Raw genomic sequence first — 21,567 nt, 5'->3', positions numbered from 1 at the left:
GGCCAGGGCAGTGCCTATTGGTCTGTTATGCATCCCTTTTAATTCTTGTTTTGTTTTTTCCCCACAGGTGCTTGTGTCTATCAGGGTTCCTTGTTGGCGGTAGGTCATTCTTCATATATTTGGTTTATTTATTTTGCATGTAAAATGCTTGATTGAGGTTACTGAGTGAGTGAGGTGACCCTGTCGTTGTAAAATGTATTTAATTTCCTTTTCAGTTTGAGGATTATCCCTCATTCTGGCACAATCATGCTCAATTACTTAATACCTTTTCCAGAGTGAATTAGTTCCATTTGGATACTCAGGTATTGGAAGAGAAGTTCAAACACCCAACACCAATTTGCATTCCATGGCTGTCTTGTGAGTTCTTTCAATCAGAGAGAAAATTAGATCCCATTCTTTTGTCAGATATGAACTAGGGCACAATTTGTTTATCTTCCAAACAACTTGTTTGCTTCTTCCTTTGAACCCCCCCTCCAAAAAAATATACAATTATTGAATACAATATGGAGGATCCTGACTGTTGCTTTGAATTATACTTTTAAGTTTTGGTAACAAACAAATTAGCATTTTATCTCTGATCCTTTGCCACGTAGAGGAGAATTGATTTTGAATTTAATGTCGGGATCACGTGGGGGAAAAGCTGATGCAAGATTCCTGCATTTCTTTTCATTAATAATGTACTATGGTGCACAACAGTGTGTTAAAAGCCAATCGAAAAGACCGTCTACACTCCATCAACTCTAATAAGTGGTGTGACAAGTCATTCTTCACCACTTTTTTATTTTAGTTTAATAAAGGCTGTAATAAAAACAAAACTCAGATGGTTGGAAAGGGTTTGCTCATTTACATCCCAACCCGCTATTGACATGTGTGATACCAATATGTCAACTTGGATTGTCCTTGTGGTATTGAAATAGATGAGAAATATTTGAAAGATCTGAGAGTCTAGATAATTGTAGATGTTCACAGTAATATTCTTGAATCTGAACTTTATGTAATACAGTTACTGCTCTGGAGATTGATGTGTTTTTTCCTTCCTTATATTTTTCTGTTAAAGAATCAGGTGAAAGCCATTTTCCACTCTCTTTCCCATTCCATGCCCTTAAAAGCCTACTCTTCCTTCTGTTTATTCTTGAATACATTTTAGGAATCATTTTAAAATCAAGGTGCTATAAAATACATCATCAGTTTTGGGGAGCTGTAGTAGATATTATAGACAAGTTAGTTGTCCGTTTTAATACAAAGAAAATTGCTTATTGTATAGAGTCCTTGGTAACTTTTCAGTATCTTTTCATGGCTATCGATCTACCTGATACATGCAGCAGATCAGTGAAATAGGCAGGTCATGTATTATTTTATACTCTCCCCCTTTTTAATGCAGAACCGAGGATGAGAGAGAGAGAGGTTTGCTAAAGGTAATTGACCGTTAAGGGGTGGACCAGAACAAAACAACCTGTCTTCTTTCTGTTGTTCTCCTGAATCTGAAGAAAGTGGCTAGACTACCTTCTATGTTTGACGCGGCAGCATGGTATTGTACATTTGAATACGAAAGCATCAAGTACGGGAAGAGGTCAGTTTGGTTTGATCAAGTTAAAGGAGTGGGGGCACTAGCACACTCCTGACCCCTCTAGTTGCCTTCTTTGCTTACCAAGACTCTGCTATGTTTGTTCCTACACCTCCTCTAGCCTGATGTACTTGTGATTGTGGTTATGCAAATCAGGCAGAAAGACAATACATTTACTACAATAATAAAGATTATTATTGAACAAATATTTACTGAGTGACAACTCTGGACCTGCTATTCTAGGCACTGGGGATGCATCAGTGAACAAACAGGCAAAATCCTTGCCTTCATGAAGCTCGAATTCTAATGAATAAAATATTTAGAATGTCAGATTCGTGCTAAGGAGGAAAACCGTATGGGTGTGGGGAGATAGAAAAGGCTGAATAGGGGACAAGGGTGGCCTCTTGAAATAAGGGGATAGGGAAGGGCTCCCTGAGAAAGTAAGGTGACATTTGAAGAAAGACCTGAAGGGCACTATAGGAGCTTGCCCCTTGGATATCCAGGGAAAGAGCATTCCACAGGGAGTGTAAAGTCTGAAGTGGAAGCTTGCTTGGCCGTTTGAAGAAGTACTTGGAGGTCACTGTGGCTGCAGCACGTGGTCCAGGGGGAGGATGGCAGGAGATGAGGCCAGAGAGGTAGGCAGTGACAGAGCAGCGTGTCCTTCTGTGGACTTTAGCTTGTCCTTTCAATCAGGTGGGTGAGCCACTGGAGGAGCTAGAGCAGAAGAATGACAAAACCTGACTTATAGTTTAATTAAGCTGCTGAAATGGGAATATGAAAAGAAATAGCATTTGTTTCTAGGGAAACTATGTTGAATACTTTAAAAAAAGACTCTGTAGAGGTGAGTCACTGAAAATTTGCTGTCAAATTAAGTATGAGAGAAACAACTATAAAAGATTGGGGGAAAAGCACAAAAGTCCAGAGAGATTCTGCGTTCGGATTTAGTTGCAACCTCTTGAAGTTCTCTTTCTATTTTAAGGAACTTCAAACTGGAATGGGGATGATGCATTGTGGCCGTAGCTAACTGTATGAATAATTCATTGCTGCTCTCTTGCCACATGGCCTGGTCTTGAAGAAAAGCACTGCACCTGCATCAATGAAATTGAATGAATGTGCATTTATGTATTTTGAATTAAAATACAAAGCTTAAGGACATTTATATACTGTTCTAGGATTCTCTGATTAAACAACTCCTTGGGTGAGAGGATTTCTATGGTAAGAGGCATCACAGCCAGGGGCTGGCTTTGAGGATAGTGGCATGGTGTCCCAGCCCCAAACCCTGTAAATTCTACCCACGTGCATTGTAGAGCTGGGAGTAACTTTGGAGGTCATGTAGTCCAGACTCTCCATTTTATAGGTGGGGAGAGTGAGGCAGGGATTGAAGTTCTTGTGCTTCCTTCATTACTCAGGTGAGTAACCAAAAGTGGAAAGTGGGTCTGGTTGAAAATGGCAAAGCACCAGCTTCACCCAGAATTCCATGAAACATACCAAGCAAATGAGAACACAGATCTAAGCTCTGGCTACTAGTTGCTAACTCTCAACCTGTCTTGTGAGGATTCCTTCCACTGATGCCTTTTCCATCTCATCACTTGTTGCCTGGGAAGCTGCCAGATAGAGTGGTTCATTCAGGACCTCTGTAGTCTGACAGACCTTTAAAAAAAATTTTTTTTAATTGAAGTATAGTTGATTTACGATGTTGTGTTATATAGCACAACTATATAGCTAGGTGTATAGCAAAGTGATTCCGTTATACATATATTTATATATATATATTCTTTTTCAGATACTTTTCCATTATAGGTTAATACAAGATATTGAATATAGTTCCCTATGCAATATGGTAGTTCCTTGTTGTTTATCTATTTTATATATAGTAGTGTGTATCTGTTAATCCCAAACTCCTAGTTTATCCCTCCCCCTTTGATAACCATAAGTTTGTTTTATATGTCTGAGTCTGTTTCTGCTTTGTAAATAAATTCATTTACATCATTTTTTTAGATTCCACATATAAATGATACCATATGATACTTATCTTTCTCTCTTTGACTTACTTTGCTTAGTATGATAACCTCTAGGTCCATCTATGTTGCTGCAAATGGCATTATTTCATTCTTTTTTATGGCTGAGTAGTAGTCCATTGTGTATATGTACCACATCTTCTTTAGCCATTCCTCTGTCGGTGGACATTTAGGTTGCATCCATGTCTTGACTATTGTAAACAGTGCTGCTATGAACACTGGGGTGCGTGTATCTTTTCATATTAGGGTTTTTACCGACAGACCTTGTTCTGCTTCTTCCTCATCTGCTACAAACCAGCTCTGTGACCAAGTTACATAACCTTCCTGAATCTCTATCACCTCCTATGTGAAATGGGGATAAATAGAGCCTCTCCTGAAGGGTTTTTGTAGAGTAAAGGAGGTAATATGGGGAAGACACCCAGACACAGTGCCTGGTATGTGCTTTTCTGCAATAACAAAATTCCTCTTTACCAGCCAAGAAGGACAAGAGGAAGGAACTGTTACTCGGCACCTGCTACGTATTTCATACTCTCAACAATCCCAGGAAATAGGTGTTGTCTTTACAGATCAGGAACCTGAGACTAAGAAACTCTAAGTCACTTGTTCAAAAATCACACAGCTAGTCAGTGCTAGAGGAAGAGGGCGTTGCAACCTGGGTCTGACTTTAAAGCCATTCCACCGAGCATACCGTTTCTCGCAGCCAAGCCAGTCTGCTTGTTGTCTCTGAACACAGCTAGCTTATTTTACCATCAGCCATATGTGCCCACCCCCTCCCTGCTGCACCTGTCACGCAGTTGTCTCTGCCAGCCTCTGTCCCGACCTCCTGCAAGAGCCAGCTGTCCCTGGCTCACCCCTTCCCATTTAGCTGAGGCTCTCCCACACTAGTGTGTGCTAAATTCACCACACGAAGCAAGGAAGGTTTAGGGGTTATTCCATCTTAACATATAGTACATGCTCTATTATATATATGTACCCACACAAATCCCCAGCAATGTGCTGTGTTTCCCAACTTCTGACACCTCTGTGGACTCGTGGAGACACTCTGGGGTCATTGGGTTCTAAGCCCCATGTAGCCGTCTCTCAGTTATGTACTGACTTTGTCTGTCTCTCTTCTTTCTTTAACACTGTCTTCCCTCCTTTCTCTTCTTTCCATTCCTCAGGTCAGAAAATACCCAGGAAGGTCCCCTACCTTTAGAAACACTGCATAGTCTATTTTGGGGTGTGTTTCTTCCTCCACAATATCGCTGCACCCCTGGGCTCTCAGGACTTTCTCCAAAGTCAGCCACAGTGGAAGAGAGAGTGACTGGGTTAAATCAGGAGTCCCTCAGAGGGAAGCTACCTACTTTATATGTTTAACTGTGACAGGGGCATCAAGTGTGAGGAGGAAAACAGATTTTTTATTTCAAAGTTTTCACCTATCTCCTGTCTTTTTCTGTCAATATTGAGTAAAAAGAATTTCACTTTCCTTTGGCCTCACCACAAGCAAACATCTCCTTTATAGGTTCTTCCTGGGGGTGGATGGTTGAACTCTTCAGTTTTTTTTTTTTTTTTTTTTTGCGGTACGTGGGCCTCTCACCGCTGTGGCCTCTCCCATCGCGGAGCACAGGCTCCGGACGCACAGGCCCAGCGGCCACGGCTCACGGGCCCAGCCGCTCTGCGGCATGTGGGATCCTCCCGGACCGGGGCACGAACCTGTGTCCCCTGCATCGGTAGGCGGACTCTCAACCACTGCGCCACCAGGGGAAGCCCTCTTCAGTTTTTATATCTGTAAAATGGAGATGAATGATTTACTTCACAGGGTTGTTGTGAAGGTTAAAAGAGACCAGCAGGAAGCGCTTAGCTTGTGACCTACCATAAAGGTTAGCTGCTATTACTGTTGCTGTAAAGCAGTTACACTTAACAAAGGTGGACACAGCCTCTCTTCTTCCCCAGATCAAAAGTGTTGAGTGTTGGCATTTTCCTACTTGGAATACTTTTCCTCACAAATGCTGACAAAGTGCATCATGAGGGACTAACTTTTAGCACATTTGAAAGGAAGAAAAAGTTCTTAAGAAGAATTAAAATTGTGGAGTGTTTACTATATACAGTATAACACAGTGGAAAGACCCAGGCTCTGGAGTTTAAATCTGGTTCTGCTACATTCTTGCTGTGTGGCCTCAGATATGAGACTTTAAACAGCCAAGTCTCAATTTCCTTGTCTATATAATAATATACCTCATAGGGTCGGTGTGAGGATTACCTGAGAGCATGCTTGTGAAAGAACCCAGAACTGTGCTTGGCAAGGAAGAGACACATCACCTAGGTGGCAACGACATGTCGGAGTGGAAATGACTGCGTGGTAGAAGCCAGGGAGTCTTGGTTCGGGTTTTGGCTCTGTAATTACTAGCCGTGTAGTACTGAGGAAGTCACTTGAATGAAATGAGGTCTCAGTTTCTAAATTCGTAAAATGGGAGAGTTAGATTAGATCCTCTCCGAGATTCCTTAGCCCGGGGCCATCCAGTGGAACGCCCTGTGCTCATGGAAATGTTCCAGAGCTGCATCGTCCTGTGTGGTGGCCACAAGCCACATGTAGCTGTTGAGCACTTGAAGTGTGGCTAGCGACACTGAGGAACTGGATTTTAAATTTTGCTTAATGCTAATTAAAATTTATAGCCTCACGTGGGTCGAGGCTACTGTATCAGACTGTGCAGCTTTAGAACTTTAAAATTCTTAACTTACTCTAGTACTTAAGCCTGAATTTTAGTCTCATGGATGGCTCTCACCCTGGGTAAAGGTTCACTGTTGTGTTGTTAGCAGTTTGAGGAAGGTCACCAAAAATTTGTTAGAGCACCTGAGTTTGCTCTTTGTTTGTTTATATAATATTGTTTTATACATATATGTATATAATTATTACAACACTACTCTTCCCATATTGCTCGATACGTTTTCTTGAATAAAAGAAAAGGGGTGGAGTTACAGCTGAGCCCTCACCTGCAATCAATCCTACATATTCTACTAAATCTTTCCCCAGCTTTATTGAGGTATAATTGATAAATAAAAATTGTATATATTTAAGACGTACAACTTGATGATTTGGTGTGTGTATACGTTGTGAAATAATCACCATCAAACTAATAAACATATCCATCAACTCAGTCACTCCTTTCTCACTTCCTTCCTCCCTCCCTCCCTTCTTTCCTTCCTCCGTTCCTCCCTCCCTTCCTTCCTTCCATAGTGAGAACACTTAAGATCTACCCTCTTAGCAACTTTCAAGTATATAATATAGTATTGTTAATTATAGTTTCATTGTTATACATTAGATCTCCAGAACTTGGTCATCTTGCACAAGTGAAACCTTGTACCCCTTGACTAAACTCTTCCCGTTTTCTCTTCCCCACACCCCCTGCCAGCCATTCTTCTTTCTGCTCTATGAGGGTAACTATCTTAGATTCCACATGTAAGTGAGATCGTGCCATATTTGTCTTTCTCCATCTGGCTTATTTCACTTAGCATAGTGTCCTTCAGGTGCACTTACGTGGCTGCAAACGGCCGGATTTCATTCATGTTTAAGGCTGAGTAATATTCCATTATGTGTATCACATTTTCTTTATCCATTCTTCTGTTGATGAGTATTTGGGTTGTTTCCACATCTTGGTTATTGGGAATAATGCTGAGAGGAACATGGGAATGCAGATATCTCTTCAAGATTCTGATTTCATTTTTTTTTGGACTTAATGCCCAGAAGTGGGATTTCTGGGTCATAAAGTAGTTCTACTTTTAATTTTTTTGAGGCACCTCCATGCTGTTTTCCATAATGGTTACACTAATTTACATTTTCACCAACGGTGTACAAGAGTTCCCTTTCTCCACATCCTTTCCAATACTTGTTACCTTTTGTCTTTTTGTAATAGCCCGCTTAACAGGTTTGAGGTAATATTTCACTGTGATTTTAATTTACTTCTATTAAAGATTTTACAAAATATTTTTGGTGTTTTGTCAAAGTCTGATATATTCGTGGGAGTGTTATCCACTGTATATTGTGGTGGGAGAAATTGAGAACTTCTGGTCTAATCCGTAAGCCTTGTTGATTAGGGTTAAGGAGGATTAAAGAAGGCAAGTAGAGCTCTTCAGTGCTAGTGTCCTTTTAAAAAATTGATGTGCTATAGCATTCTTTTATTTGAAACTGTAACACAAGAGATGTAGCCCATAGAAATGAAAATGTCTCAGACTTGTGTTCGTGCTCAAGAAATTTTATGGAGAAGAGAAATGAAGAGAATTTGGAGGCTTTCCCTATTAAGTGCTCAAAGCCCCCCAAACACTTAGTAAATCTTGGTCAGCGACTGCTATTAAACAACCTGAACTTCTCAGCAGTGGGGGGAATGCTTGGCATCTTGTGGATATACTCAGAAGGGAAACAATAAAGTCAGCCATTCCTTAATTTCCCTTAAGAGCACTATTGGGTATTGTAGGATATCACTGTTCTTCATTATAGTTTAACAAGAATTCATCATTTTTTCAGCCTCTTCATTTATTTTTAAACACTGAGTAATATGCCTTTAAGTGGGAGAGACTACTCTTTATTAAAATATAATTATTCTGGGGTAAAAACATTTTTTTTTTTTACCGAAAATCAGCACATCATCACTCTGCTAGGTGCTGGAATAAGGTTTGAGAAGTAATGAGCTTCCTTTAACTAGAGATATTCAAGCGGAGACTGGGAAGTCTGTATCATAAATGAGATAGTGGTGGCTTGGTCTAAATGACTTACAAAGCCTTTCTAACTTGGGTTCTGACCTGCGTGAATTGAAGATTAGAGCTGTGTGTTGCTGCCTTATGGAAGCCCTTGTGGCAGGGGTGGAGTGGTGGTGAGAAAGTCTTCTGGCCCCAGAGGTGTACAATGAAGGGTTTCTCCCCTGCGTTCCTTCAAATGGACTGATTTTGTACCCTTGGGTACCAGGCAGTGAGAATTGGGCTCTAGGTGCCTCAGATGATTCTTTTTTTCTTTACTGGGCTTTTATAAATCGTCCACCATAATCAGATGTGGTAGTTTCCTCTTTGGAAATTCATATCTTCTGAGCATAGTTGTGTGAGAGGAATAGTACAAGAGATTTTGTGCTTTTATTGATGAACAATCCATATGCATTTTCATTCTTGTTCATATTCTTGTGGTAGGAACAGATGTTTTAAGTTAACAAACACATTTCTTTTTTTTTTTTTTCGGTACTTGGGCCTCTCACTGTTGTGGCCTCTCCCGTTGCGGAGCACAGGCTCCGGACGCGCAGGCCCGGCAGCCATGGCTCACGGGCCCAGCCGCTCCGCGGCACGTGGGATCCTCCCGGACCGGGACACGAACCCGTGTCCCCCGCATTGGCAGGCAGACTCTCAACCACTGCGCCACCAGGGAAGCCCACAAACACATTTCTTATGCTTTGTTTTGAATTTAGAAGATGCAGCTGAGCTTGGCAGCCATATTACTTTGTTCAAAAGATGGTAGCATGATCATATATTTCAATTTTCTGATCAGACCATACATTCCCCACACTTTTTTTTTTTAAAGTTTGTGTCATTTTTGCTCCAATTGCCTTACAACCTAGTACCTCATTTTGTTTTTTTGGTCTTCATTTGTCTGTTTATAACTACAAAAATGTACATATACATGTTTATTTTATACCTTGTACATTTATATATGCATATATATATATATATATATATATATATATATATATATATCTCCTAGAAAAGAACTGTCACTCATTTCTAACACCTTATGGTGTTATCTCAGTTACTTTTTAAAGCCCTCTGCTTACTAAGGGAAAAGATGATACATAAATATCAAATGACAATTGTGAGTTAAGCAAGCTTATGTTTTCTTGGAGTTTGAGTGGCAAATGTCTAAAGAAAATTTGGCTTTGAAAATCTCATATGGATGGCATTCTGCTTGTGTGACAAAAAGGGACACAAATATAAAATCTGCACAAAATAATTTTTAAAAATCTGAGCAGTTTTATGTAAAATAAGTACGTATCCTCTGGTATGCCAGCTAGATTCTTTTCAGCAATGATTTCTTAGTTTCCCTGAGTTTATAAACTAAATGGAAGGAAGAAGGAAAGGGAAAAGCTTTCACAGTAAGAAACAGTTTCTTGTTAGTACCCAGGAGATGCTTGAGTTTGGGCCATGACCTGTGAGTTCTTTCCTGACAGCTCCCAAGATTGGTTATTTATTAAATTTATGTCATTCCTTTCTTCCAAAGGCAAATTGCATGGGTGTGGGATGGGCTGGGGAGAGGAGGGTGTCTACATGGGAGAGCAGATTTCATAGTTCCTTGTACCTTACATTCCTGAAATGGTTTTGTAATCGTGAGCAGGAGAGAATTATTAACAGAGATATGTATTCTTTGGTGCTCTTACTGTACTTAGTTTCCCTCTAAGCCAGAGGGAACTTGGTCTAAGAGTTGAGAGAACAGAAACAAAAGAAACTCTAACCTGAAATTAGTGGCTTAGAAGAACCCTCTCCCTCTCATATTTGCCATTGGTATATGTAGTAATAGTGGTCCACCTGGATCGTAGATACTTATTGATCAACTTCCATGTGCTAAAAGATATGAGTTACAGACCCTGGGGTGCCTACCCAACAGCTCCCTTTCTCCTTTTCTCTGCTGGCAAAGTCCTAATTTTTTCTTCCAGTTCCCACCCCTTGCCCACATGACTTGTGTAACTCCTAGCTGCAAGCTAGTTAGGAAGTTTATATTCCCTTGCCAGGATTGGCTTAGGAGTGAGTATATGACCTAGTTGTGGCCAATGAGTTATGCAGGGAAGTTTTGGGTGCTTGAAAGGACCCTATAAAGAACACCTCTTTCCCTCCAGTTCTGACACAAAGAATAGAAGTAAAAATCACCTTTTAAGTTTTTTAATCGGTGAAGCTAACGTGGAGGATATAGCTTTAATTCTCTTAGCCAGATAGGCTTATTGATTCTGAACCCACACCATCCAGCCGACTAGGCGTCACAGACGGAGATTTACAGAGGCAGCTTTCCTATGCAGAAGGGCTGCTCAGGTGAGAATTATTGCCTGAAGAAGCAAAGGAAAACTTATGCTATTGGTTGAAAGTCTTCTTCCTAGAAGAGGAAGGAAGACACAACTGAGTTAAGCAGGCCCAGTTACCCTTAAATTTGCTAGTTAGAGAAATTGTGCCACCTTCCCAGGGAAAAGAAAGCCCTGGAAGTATATGTTGATATCCCTTCACAAGAAGGAAACCTCAGGAGAAAGAAGAATTCTTTATTACTGAGAGATTTTATTTTATAATTATTATTTTAAATTTCTGTTTTTGGAGGGGGTTTGGGTTTTTAAATTTTATTGATTGATTGATTGATTAAAGTATAGTTGATTTACCATATATTAGTTTCAAGTGTACAGCATAGTGATTTAACATTTTTATAGCTTATACTCCATTTAAAGTAATTACAAAATAATGGCTATATTTCCTTGTGCTGTACAATATATCCTTGTTGCTTGTCTGTTTTATGCATAGTAGTTTATATCTCTTAATCTCATATCCCTATCTTGCCCCTACCCCTTCCTCCCCAATGGTATCCACCAGTTTGTTTTCTATATCTGTGAGACTGTTTCTGTTTTGTTATATACATTCATTTGTTATATTTTTAAGATTCCACATATAAGTGATAATGTACAGTATTTGTCTTTCTCCGTCTGACATTTCACTAAGCATAATACTCTCTAGGACCATCCATGTTATTGCAAATGGCAGAATTCCATTCTTTTTATGGCTGAGTAATATTCCATTGTATACACATTTACTACATCTTTATCCATTCATCTGTTGATGAACATTTGGGTTGCTTCCATATCTTGGCTGTTGTAAAAATAATACTGCTATGAACATTGGGGTGCATGTATCTTTTTGAATTAATGTTTTCTTTTTTTTTTTAAACGTATACCCAGGAGTGGAATTGCTGGATCATATGGTAGTTCTAGTTTTAGTTTTTCTGAAGAACCTTCATACTGTTTTCCACAGTGGCTACACCAATTTATTGTACATTCCCACCAACAGTGTACAAGGGTTCCCTTTTCTCCACATCCTTGCCAACATTTATTTGTTGACTTTTTGATGATAGCCATCTGACAGGTGTGAGATGATAGCTCATTGTGGTTTTGATTTGTATTTCTCTAACAATTAGTGATGTTGAGCATCTTTTCATGTGCCTGTTAGCCATCTGCATATCTTCTTTGGAAAAATGTCTGTTCAGATCTTTTGCCCATTTTTAAATCCAGGTTTTTTTTTTGTTGTTGTGTTGTGTGAGCTGTGTATATGCTTTGGATATTAGCCCCTTATGGATGGATCATATCATTTGCAAATATTTTCTCCCATATTAATGGGAGATTTTCAAACTTAGTCTTTGAACATTGGCATGTGAAGATGTGATCCCTGGAGCTCCTGCAACAGTTTTGCAGCCATTGGACTACCTCTCCAGCACACAGATGGAGGAAAATGATGGAAAGCGTTTGGTTTCCTGAAGAGTTTGGTTGTTGATCTGATGAATTGAGCAGCACAGGAACTGATCTTCCTGGGGAATTGTTATATGAGTTAAGAAATTCCCTCATTGTTTAAGCCAGTATAAGTAGGATTTCATGTTACTGTGGCTACAAACACTCTAACCAACACCCTACAGTCAAATAATGAACTAAGTTGAAAGCACTTTGGGATAAGTGTCATTGTAGTGTGCAGCAGCGTAGCTAAGGGTGTGAACTCTAGATTCAGACTTCCTAAGTCTGAGTCTGAGCTCTTCACTGTTGTTCGACCGACCTTGGGCTACTTACTTCGTCTTTAAAATGGCGATTTTTTAAAAATTAATTTTTATTGGAGTAAAGTTGATTTACAATGTTGTGTTAGTTTCAGGTGTACAGCAAAGTGAATCAGTTATACATATATCCACTCCTCCTTAGATTTTTTTCCCATATAGGTCATTACAGAGTATTGAGTAGGGTTCCCTGTGCTATACAGTAGGTTCGTGTTAGTTATCTGTTTTATACATAGCAGTGTGTATATGTCAATCCCAATCTCCCAGTTTATCCCACCCCTCCTTCCCCCTTGGTAACCATAAGTTTGTTTTCTACGTCTGTGATAGTAGTTGTGCATGTATTACAGAACTGTTGTAAAGATAAATGAGATAACACCTGAAAGTACGTGGGGTTTCATGTGTAAGTACACACTAGTAGGTAATAAGTATGTTCTAGCTGTTGAGAATACTGTTATTCATGGAGGAAGTCCCTTCTGATCTTGCCCTTAAAATATGGGTCAGTTTAGAACAGGAAGAGATGAGGGAAGGGCTCTTTAGATAGAGGATCAGTGTGAGTAAAAGCGTAAGTGGCAAAGGCAGTCCAGTTTGATTAAAGTGTGAGAAGTGATGGGATAAAACACTGAGAAGGGATTTTTTTTTTTGTTTTAGTTTTTTTTTTGGAGAGAAGGGATTTTTAAACTCCAGCTCACATAGGGCCTGGAATAGGCATGTGAATTACATTCTGTAGACCATGGGGACCCTTTGAAATGGAAATCATTTGCTCTTGAATTCTAACTCTGTCGCTACAAATTGATTAGCCTGTAGTCGCTCTGTAGAGCTTTGGAGAGGGTGGCTCCATGTAACCGATCATCACTGCTGGAAAAAAAAAAACCAGTGTGCAGACATACTCCAACAGTGAGTTATTAGTTCAGCAAAAACAGGTTCATCTTGGATTATGTCAAGTGAAACTCCCTATTAATAGGCATTAATCCACTCCTTTAATATTGACGTTCATAATGATTCCCCCTGAGGTCATGATGGAATCTTTGTCCTTCCTCTTTAGTCGGCATTTCTTTTTTCTACTTTGCAACTTGCAAAGATTAAATTATGTTCTGGGTAGCATTAAGATAAATAAAGTACATTTTATTGTATTAAATTTTTTTGAATGGAAACCTTATTTTATTTATCCTACCCCGGATTTTGAAGAGTATAATTTTTCTCCTGTGCTGGACAACAGAACTTACTGTCTTTTGTTTGATTTTAGAATTTTATCAGAGTTATCATTCCTACATTTAAAATATGTTTTTTAAAAGAAAGATCAACTGTGATAAGATACTTTAAGGAATAGTAGGACCTTTGGAAAAATATGAACTGCTAGAAAAGATTCTTAAGAGTTTGACTTAGGAGGAGAAGAGAGGGAGATTTTATGGGAATAAGATAAGTGCTTATGAAAAGGAGAGAAACTCATATTTCTTTACTAGAATGAATTAAGCTGTTGAAGAAAAAACATCTTTTTACATTTCTTACTCTGTTTCACTGATGATTTGGAGGAAAAACCGCAATGATAACAGGCAGGAGATAAATATAAAGCATAATAAAAGAAATTCTGCGAGCGTCAAGGCGTGTGTATTCCTGCGAGGTGTTTTTATGCAAACTTATTAAGGTCAAGGATACTTAGTAAGCAAGATTGTATCTTGAAAACTAAGAATTCTATTTTTTGTACTATAAATAATTGAGTTAAGAAGAAAACAATTAAAGAGGATAAATATTAATGTTTTTTTAAAAACCAAACCACAAAACCCAGAATATTATACCAACTTTTGAGAATGATACCTTCCTTTTTTGGTTTTTCTAACTGAGAATGGTCATATTGTTTTATTTATTATATTAAAAGTAATATGTTTGTTCTAAAAGAACAAACATATAATATAAAAAGAAGGGAAAAGTATTAATTTCAATAATTCCGTGAACAAAAATAATGATAGCTAAATATTAGGTGAATTTATTGCGGAACTCTTTTTTTTTTTATAAGTGTGTGTGTGTTGTGTGTGTGTGTGTGCTTAACAGAAACAGGCATCATAATATGCATATTTCTTGGTCATTTTTAAAAATTTAATACTGTGTAATGAATATCTTTTTATGTCAATATACATTAATCTATATCATAAATCCATCGTGTATACAGTGTAAATTATTGTAGCCATCCCTACTGATTGATACTCATATTCCAGTATATTAGTATTGTAAGCAACACTGTGATGAACATTCTTGTACACTTTTCAGTTATTTCCTGAGGGTAAATTCCTTAGAAATACCATTTTTGAGCCACATGATGTACATTTTTTAAAAGCATATTCGTGTACATATATAATGCATATTACCAAATTGCCCTTCAGGGAAGTCATACAGTTTCACTTCTATTGGCTGGTATTAGTAGAGAATTCTGATGTAAGGATGAAACCAACACTTGATTTTTGAATGATTGATCTTTTTAACTGAAGCATAGTTGATTACAATATTGTGTTAGTTTCAGGTATACAGCAAAGTGATTCAGTTATATATGTATATATTTATATTGATATATATATTTCAGATTATTTTCCATTATAGGTTATTATAAGAAATTTAATATTGTTTCCTATGTTACATAGTAAATCCTTGTTGCTTATCTATTTTATATATAGTAGTGTGTATTTGTTAATCCCGTACTCCTAATTTATCCCTTTTTCCCCTCCCTTTTCACTTTGGTAACCATAAGTTTGTTTTCTATGTCTGTGAGTCTGTTTCTGTTTTGTAAATACGTTTATTTGTATCTTTTTTTAGATTCTACATATAAATATTTATACATATTTGTCTTTCTCTGACTTACTTCACTTAGTATGATAATCTCTAGGTCCATCCATGTTGCTGCAAATAGCAATATTTCATTCTTTTTTATGTCTGAGTTATATTCTACTTTATATATATATAGATATATAGATGTATATATCTATATATCTGTACACATCTTTAGCCACTCATCTTTCGATGGACGCTTGGGTTGCTTCCATGTCTTGGCTATTGTAAATAGTGCTGCTTTGAACATTGGGGTACCTATATCTTTTTGAATTAGAGTTTTTGTCTTTTCCAGATATATGCCTAGGAGTAGGATTGCTGGATCATATGGTAGCTCTAGTTTTAGTTTTTTTTTTTTAAGGAACTGTTTTCCATAATGACTGCACCAATTTATATTCCCACCAACAGTGTAGGAGGGTTCTCTTTTCTCCACACCCTCTCCAGCATTTATTATTTGTAGAGTTTTTGATGATAGTCTTGAATGATTGATTTTTAAAGGCTGATGGAAGACAATTGATTTTTAAAGGCTGATGGAAGACAAATTTGATGAAATTCAAAAAATATCTAATAATGTAAAACTAAAAAAACCCCAAATAGAGTACAGATTTTCAAAGAATTAGTGCTTTAAAGAATTCCTTAGTACTTGTAAAGAATTCATAGAAATATTTAAGAATATCATCAAACTTTAGGAATTAAACTGGCTAAGAATAAAAATAGAGAGTTCACATAAGAGAAAATACAAGTAGCAAACAAATATATTAGGAAGAATCATTGTTAATAACCAGGTTAAAAACTAAACCAATAATGGGATATCACCTTACACCTATTAGATAAAAGTTTCTAATAGGTGTAAGGTGATATGATCAAATCCAGTTTTGATGAGACTTCTGGGAATTTGCCCTAAGGAATTAATTTAGAAGAAAGAAAAATTGTACATAAAGAAGTGTTCTTTCCAGCTTTATTTATATTATAAACTAAGAAGTTATCTAAATGTCTGCATTAGAGGCATGGTTAAGTAAGTCATCATAGATTAAGTTGACATGGGATATTACATAGCCATTAAAATAATAGATGAAGAGCATTTAGCCATGTGGACAGATTTATGAGGTAATGTTCAGCAAAAGGCAGAGTGCTCAATTCAAACCCTGTGATTAAAACTATTTTTAAAAATGTGCCTTTCTGTAATTGGAGTCTGATAAAGGGGGGAAACTCATTTTATGTCAAAAGTTGAGGGAGAAAGCTTATAGAGTAGAGGGTATGGAATCAGAGGAGGGAGAGGATAGGAGTTATGAGAATGAAGAGACAATGCATGGAGACACTCAAGACAGGATAGGTGGATGGACTGGGGTCAGACCTTAAGTGGCAGGGCCACCTAGACAAGGTTCTTTTTCAAAGACAGACGCAAAGGAGGAGGAGGTATGTGAAAATTACGTTATTTAGGACTCAGTGTAAGTGATGGAAACTCAATTCAAACTGGCATAAGCAAAGCCTGTAATTTATTGCTCCCTTAACCCAAGAGTTTAGTTTCAGGTGCATCTGTGTTCCTGTGCTCACATGACACCTCTCTTTCCTCTGCATTGCTCTTCGTTAGCACCATCTCAGGCAGTCTCTTTGTGGTGGCAGCATTGGTTTACATAGTTCAAATAGCTCATATTCACAGAGAGCCCCTTTTTGGAGTGACATCGCCAGTCAAAATTCTAGGAAAATCTCTGCTTGGCCCGGCTTGAGTCAAGGATTATACCCCCAGGTATAATCATATTCTCACTGGGGAAGAAGAAACCTTATGATTTACCAACATTACCACGTAGAGGAAGGCAGTTTTAACAATGAAACATGCTGGCCAAAGGACAGAAACAGATGTTCTCTACAAGGATAAATAGACATTTAGAGGCTGTGTGGCTTGTTTACTGAGTCTTAAGTGAGAGCTATCATCTGCTTGATTGGCCTAGTCAACAAGGCTAGAGAAAGTATCATTGGAACCAGGTCTCGTATCCTTTGACTCCCCCAGTTATGGTCAGCCCTAGACTAACATCCGTGTTCACTTGCCTTTATCTGAAGTTAGGAAAGAAAGTTGGTTGGACCCATTTTACTCTATAACACACCTTTAGTTGTTTGAGAAGAATGCTCAGCAAACACATGGGCATAGTTGATGAATTAGGGCCATGTTGATGTCCTTTTTCGTAATTTGGAGGGATCTGAAGTAAATGACTGGTAGGTTAGATGTGGATACATTTTGAAATGGAATGTTTTATTGTTTTCTTGAAATGCTTGTTTGGAAAACTTTCTTGGGTACTTAGTTCTTTTTTCGTTTATTTTTCTTTGGTAAATGACTAGTACAAAGAGAAAACCATCTGTAAAGGAGATTGAAAATGTACTGACTAGAAAGTTGGGGCTCAATGCATATGGGGTCAAACATTTTTCCCGTCCTCTGGAATAAGTCAGTGATTTGATGTACAGCCACCACGGCAAATTCATTGTCCTACCGTGAGGAACGAGCAGAGTGAGGTAAACCGTGGTACTTCAGGTGTTAAGAGCTTTAGACTATTACCTGAAAGGGTTATCATTTCTAAGGTTTTTGGAGTTGTAATGTCCACAAGGAAAAAATTCCCTTCTTCAACTCCTAAAAGTGTGGAAGAAAGATAGCGGTTTTGTGATGTTAGAAGTTAAGAAATTTGATCATTTCCCTATCCTTAATTTAGCGGCTGTAAATTAAGCTTTCTTTTCCCAGTGTAAGGAAGCTTTATTTGGGATATTTAACTTACTTGCTTCTATTCATGAAGACCCTCAAAGACTGCTTTTAGGGAAAGGAATAAAAACTCAGCCATTTGTATTTAGTCAAAGATAGAAGGTTAGTGACTCAATGTTTATATGTGAGGCAAGTTGCATTTCATGCTGATGCTGGTATGTCTCAGCATGAGTTTTGTATAGATGAGGAAAGTCCTTAAGGCTCAGGATTCTGGATGCCACTGATTCAAAGCAAAGAGAAATTGGCTGAGTTTTGGTAGTTTAGGCAAAGGAGCATATGTGGGGATTCGGCAGGAAAGAATAGGGTCTTGAGGTTGCCCCAGGTGGAAGGCCCATGTACTTTTCCATTAGTGTGAGTCGAAAATATTTATATTTATGTAAGAGGACTGTATGGAAACATTGGAGGGTATGTTGGAGAGAAAGAACAAAGAAACAGTTAAAAGCATCTTTCTGAAAAGAACTTTGGGGGCCACTGGCATTGTATGTTTTTTTAATAGCTTGAACTGTCCTTAGAAATCATGGCTTAATGCTTTGTTTCATTTCTTATTGTTGCTGTTGTATCTCCTTGTAAGGATTTTGTGTATAGATATCAGAAGCAGCTTGAGTGTCAGTGTAGAGGTTGTTTTATGTCTCTGCTTTTTGGCATGGTCTCTAAATTCTGTATTTCTTCTTCTTCTCCTTTTTGGTATATGCCCCAGCTTTTCTCGTCTACATCCCTCTGTTCTAACATCTCCATTTTTACCCCAAACTGATGATGCAATAAAACATGGAAATGAATTAGGAGCCAGACCTAAGAGCTTTCGATTTCAATATTTACAATCATCTCTTTATTGTATTTGATGATTTTTTTTTTTTTTTTTGGTGTGTAACCATTAAAACTATTCTGCCATTAGTCCTGTCTTGAAAACTGCCATCTTCTGGATCCCTGATTGGACCACAATCCCTGATTGTGCTACCGTGTACAACTTAACCACACAAATGGAATGATGTCTCACCAAAGGTTCACATGTTTGAAACAGAGCTAAGAAAAAGGAACTAACAACAAAGGTCGGTGAAGAGCCAAAATAGATACCACGATGTGTATGCCTAGAAGGACTTGATTAACTTATTTCCCCAGGGCTGCAGAGAGCATTCCTGTCCATACTACTGCTGCGGGTTAGAGGAGGAGGCATAATTGCAGTGTTCAGCAGTGTTGTGTAGAGAAGAGGCTGGTGCGCTCAGGCATCTAAGAGAAAGAGTAGAATGCATAGGTAAGCGCTTTGGGCAAAGATTTTGATATTTCCGTATATATACATACGTATTTAAATCATTTTTTTCTATCATAGACAAGATGTTAATAAAAAAATCAAATCTCTTCTAAGTGGAATAGGTTTTATCTTAATAAGATACATTCTATTGTCCAAAGTTTGTACATGTGAATAGCTGGTGAGGTTATCTGCTTTGGGAAACACAGTGTGAAATAATATTTTCTATGCTCAGTCATGCTTTTGCCATAAATACATGTGTAAACCGTACAAATCTGCTTTATAAGAAGATATATGTAAGCATTCTATGAGATGCATCTGGGGATGCGTTTATTTTGGGCTCACTTTACCACCTGAAATTCTTTTATGGTTATGGGATATTTATTTTCAGTTCACTTCTAATCTTCCATTTGTGTGGCAAGACTGTGCTTTTTTTCCTATTAAATTCTTCATAACTACATTACCTTTTATTTATTTTTAAAATTAAAAAAAATTTGTTTTCTTTCCTAAATTAATTTTTATTGCAGTATAGATGCTTTACAATGTTGTATTAGTTTCTACTGTACAGTAAAGTGAATCAGCTATATGCATACATATATCCCCTCTTTTTTGGATTTCCTTCCCATTTAGGTCACTGCAGAGCATCGAGTAGAGTTCTCTGAGCTATATAGTAGGTTCTCATTAGTTATCTATTTTATACATAGTATCTATAGTGTATATATATATATATATATGTCAATCCCAATCTCCCAGTTCATCCCTGCCCCCTGCAGAGAAGAATTTTTATTTTATATTGGAGTATAGTTGATTAACAATATTGTGTTAGTTTCAAGTGTTAGTTACATTACCTCGTAAATCTGTCCTCGGATGTCTTGCCAGATGGATCTTAACTAGGATGTGCAGGCAGGTGGTGTTGGGATATTTCCTCCTGAAATCTGCCCTCCCTCCCTGTACTGGAAAATCAAAACCTCCTTACCTGATGCTGAAAGCTTGTATATATTAAACTGGTGTTTAGCTACATTCCTGGATTCGTCTGGGGCCTGATATCCCCGTGAGAAAGAGCTTCAACCCCGAAAACAATTGGAATTCAGACATCAGATGTCATGTCTTAAACACTGTGAGGCTGGGATAGTGTGGTGCCAAGGATAAGGAAGGCTGTAAAGAGGAACAGCAGGTTCCCTGAGAGGAGAGGCCCCCTGCACGAGGATGGCGATTGCCATGGTGGAACCTCCCAGTAGAACTTTCTGCAGCAGTGAAAATGTTCTGTATTTGTGCTGGTGGCTACTTGCTGCATTGGGCTGTTGAGCATTTGCAAGGTGGCTAGTGTGAAAGAGGACGTGGATTACGAATCTTCTTTATTTTTAATTAAATTTAAATAGCCACACGTGGCCAGTAGCAACCATATTGGACAGCACTCGTATAGTCTTTGTGGCAAAACTGATGACCCCAAAAGCAATGATTCTAGGTATAGTTTTGGGCAACACATAAACTCAGCCCACCCAGCCTGTCTGAGCAGTTTTGCACCTGGAAATGAGATTCTGGGGGGTAAAACTGAAAGACTCATAATACTTGAGATTCAGACCCTCTTAGAAACCCGGGAGATAAACTGGCAAGAACCTTATCCCAGCCCCGCTGTCATGGGATCCCCACCTACCTGCTCATGTCAGCTGGAGATACATGGGCGCTGCAGAGTCTGGTGGTAGATGGCAAGGAACTCGAGGCCTCAGGCATTGTAGGTCAAGCATAGGTGGACAGAAACTCTACTTATGTAAGAAGACTTTGTTCCTCTTTCCCGTTCCCGCCTTCCTCAGAGAACCCTGATATTTTCAGGCATTTTCCTTTCTCATGGCCATATCCTTTAGCAGAGTTGGAGCCCCTCCTCAGGCTTAGTGATGAATTTTCTTTGGCCTAAGTCAGTGCTCTTCTTTTTCTTCATTTCTACTCATATCTCCTCAAAATAGCTTTGAAAACCATGTACCTCTTTACACATTTACAATTTTATATCTAAATTTTTTAATCATACGATGCGTGAGTCACAATGGATGTAATTTTTTGCATATGGAAAACATTGACATTTTAGGACTGTTGCGGTTCTATCCTAAAATGTCAATATACCCAACAGAATCAAATGTAGCAATTTGATTCCAACCATCACCCATAAAAAGTACAGAAACTCCTCTTTGTAAGGAAATGTACTTTGTTTCCTTCTCAGACTTTCATTTCTGATCCAATTTTCCCCCAGAATTTATCCTTATGTAATTTATTTTTATGCTTGAAAGTCTTTTATTGATTGTCCTATTATATTTCTCTGCAACAAAATGTGTATATAAATTTAAATTTAAAACATTTGTAATGTCTCCTGTGAACATAAGGCTTTTAAGTGTTAAA

The 21,567-nt window shown here is 38.2% G+C and overlaps 1 protein-coding gene across 1 annotated transcript in view; it reads left to right on the top strand.

The window, feature by feature from the left end:
- The window catches only part of FRAS1 (Fraser extracellular matrix complex subunit 1), a 464,038-nt gene that overhangs the window by 6,844 nt on the left and 435,627 nt on the right, over window positions 1-21,567 (top strand). Inside the window, exon 2 of the mRNA XM_060012300.1 lies at window positions 68-99. Within this exon, the coding sequence (XP_059868283.1) occupies window positions 68-99 (32 nt within the window). The remainder of the gene's footprint in view (window positions 1-67; window positions 100-21,567) is intronic.

The sequence above is a fragment of the Delphinus delphis genome, chromosome 5 (assembly GCF_949987515.2).
Source record: "Delphinus delphis chromosome 5, mDelDel1.2, whole genome shotgun sequence".
Classification (NCBI taxonomy): domain Eukaryota; kingdom Metazoa; phylum Chordata; class Mammalia; order Artiodactyla; family Delphinidae; genus Delphinus; species Delphinus delphis.
This window is presented reverse-complemented; position numbering and strand designations above follow the sequence as displayed.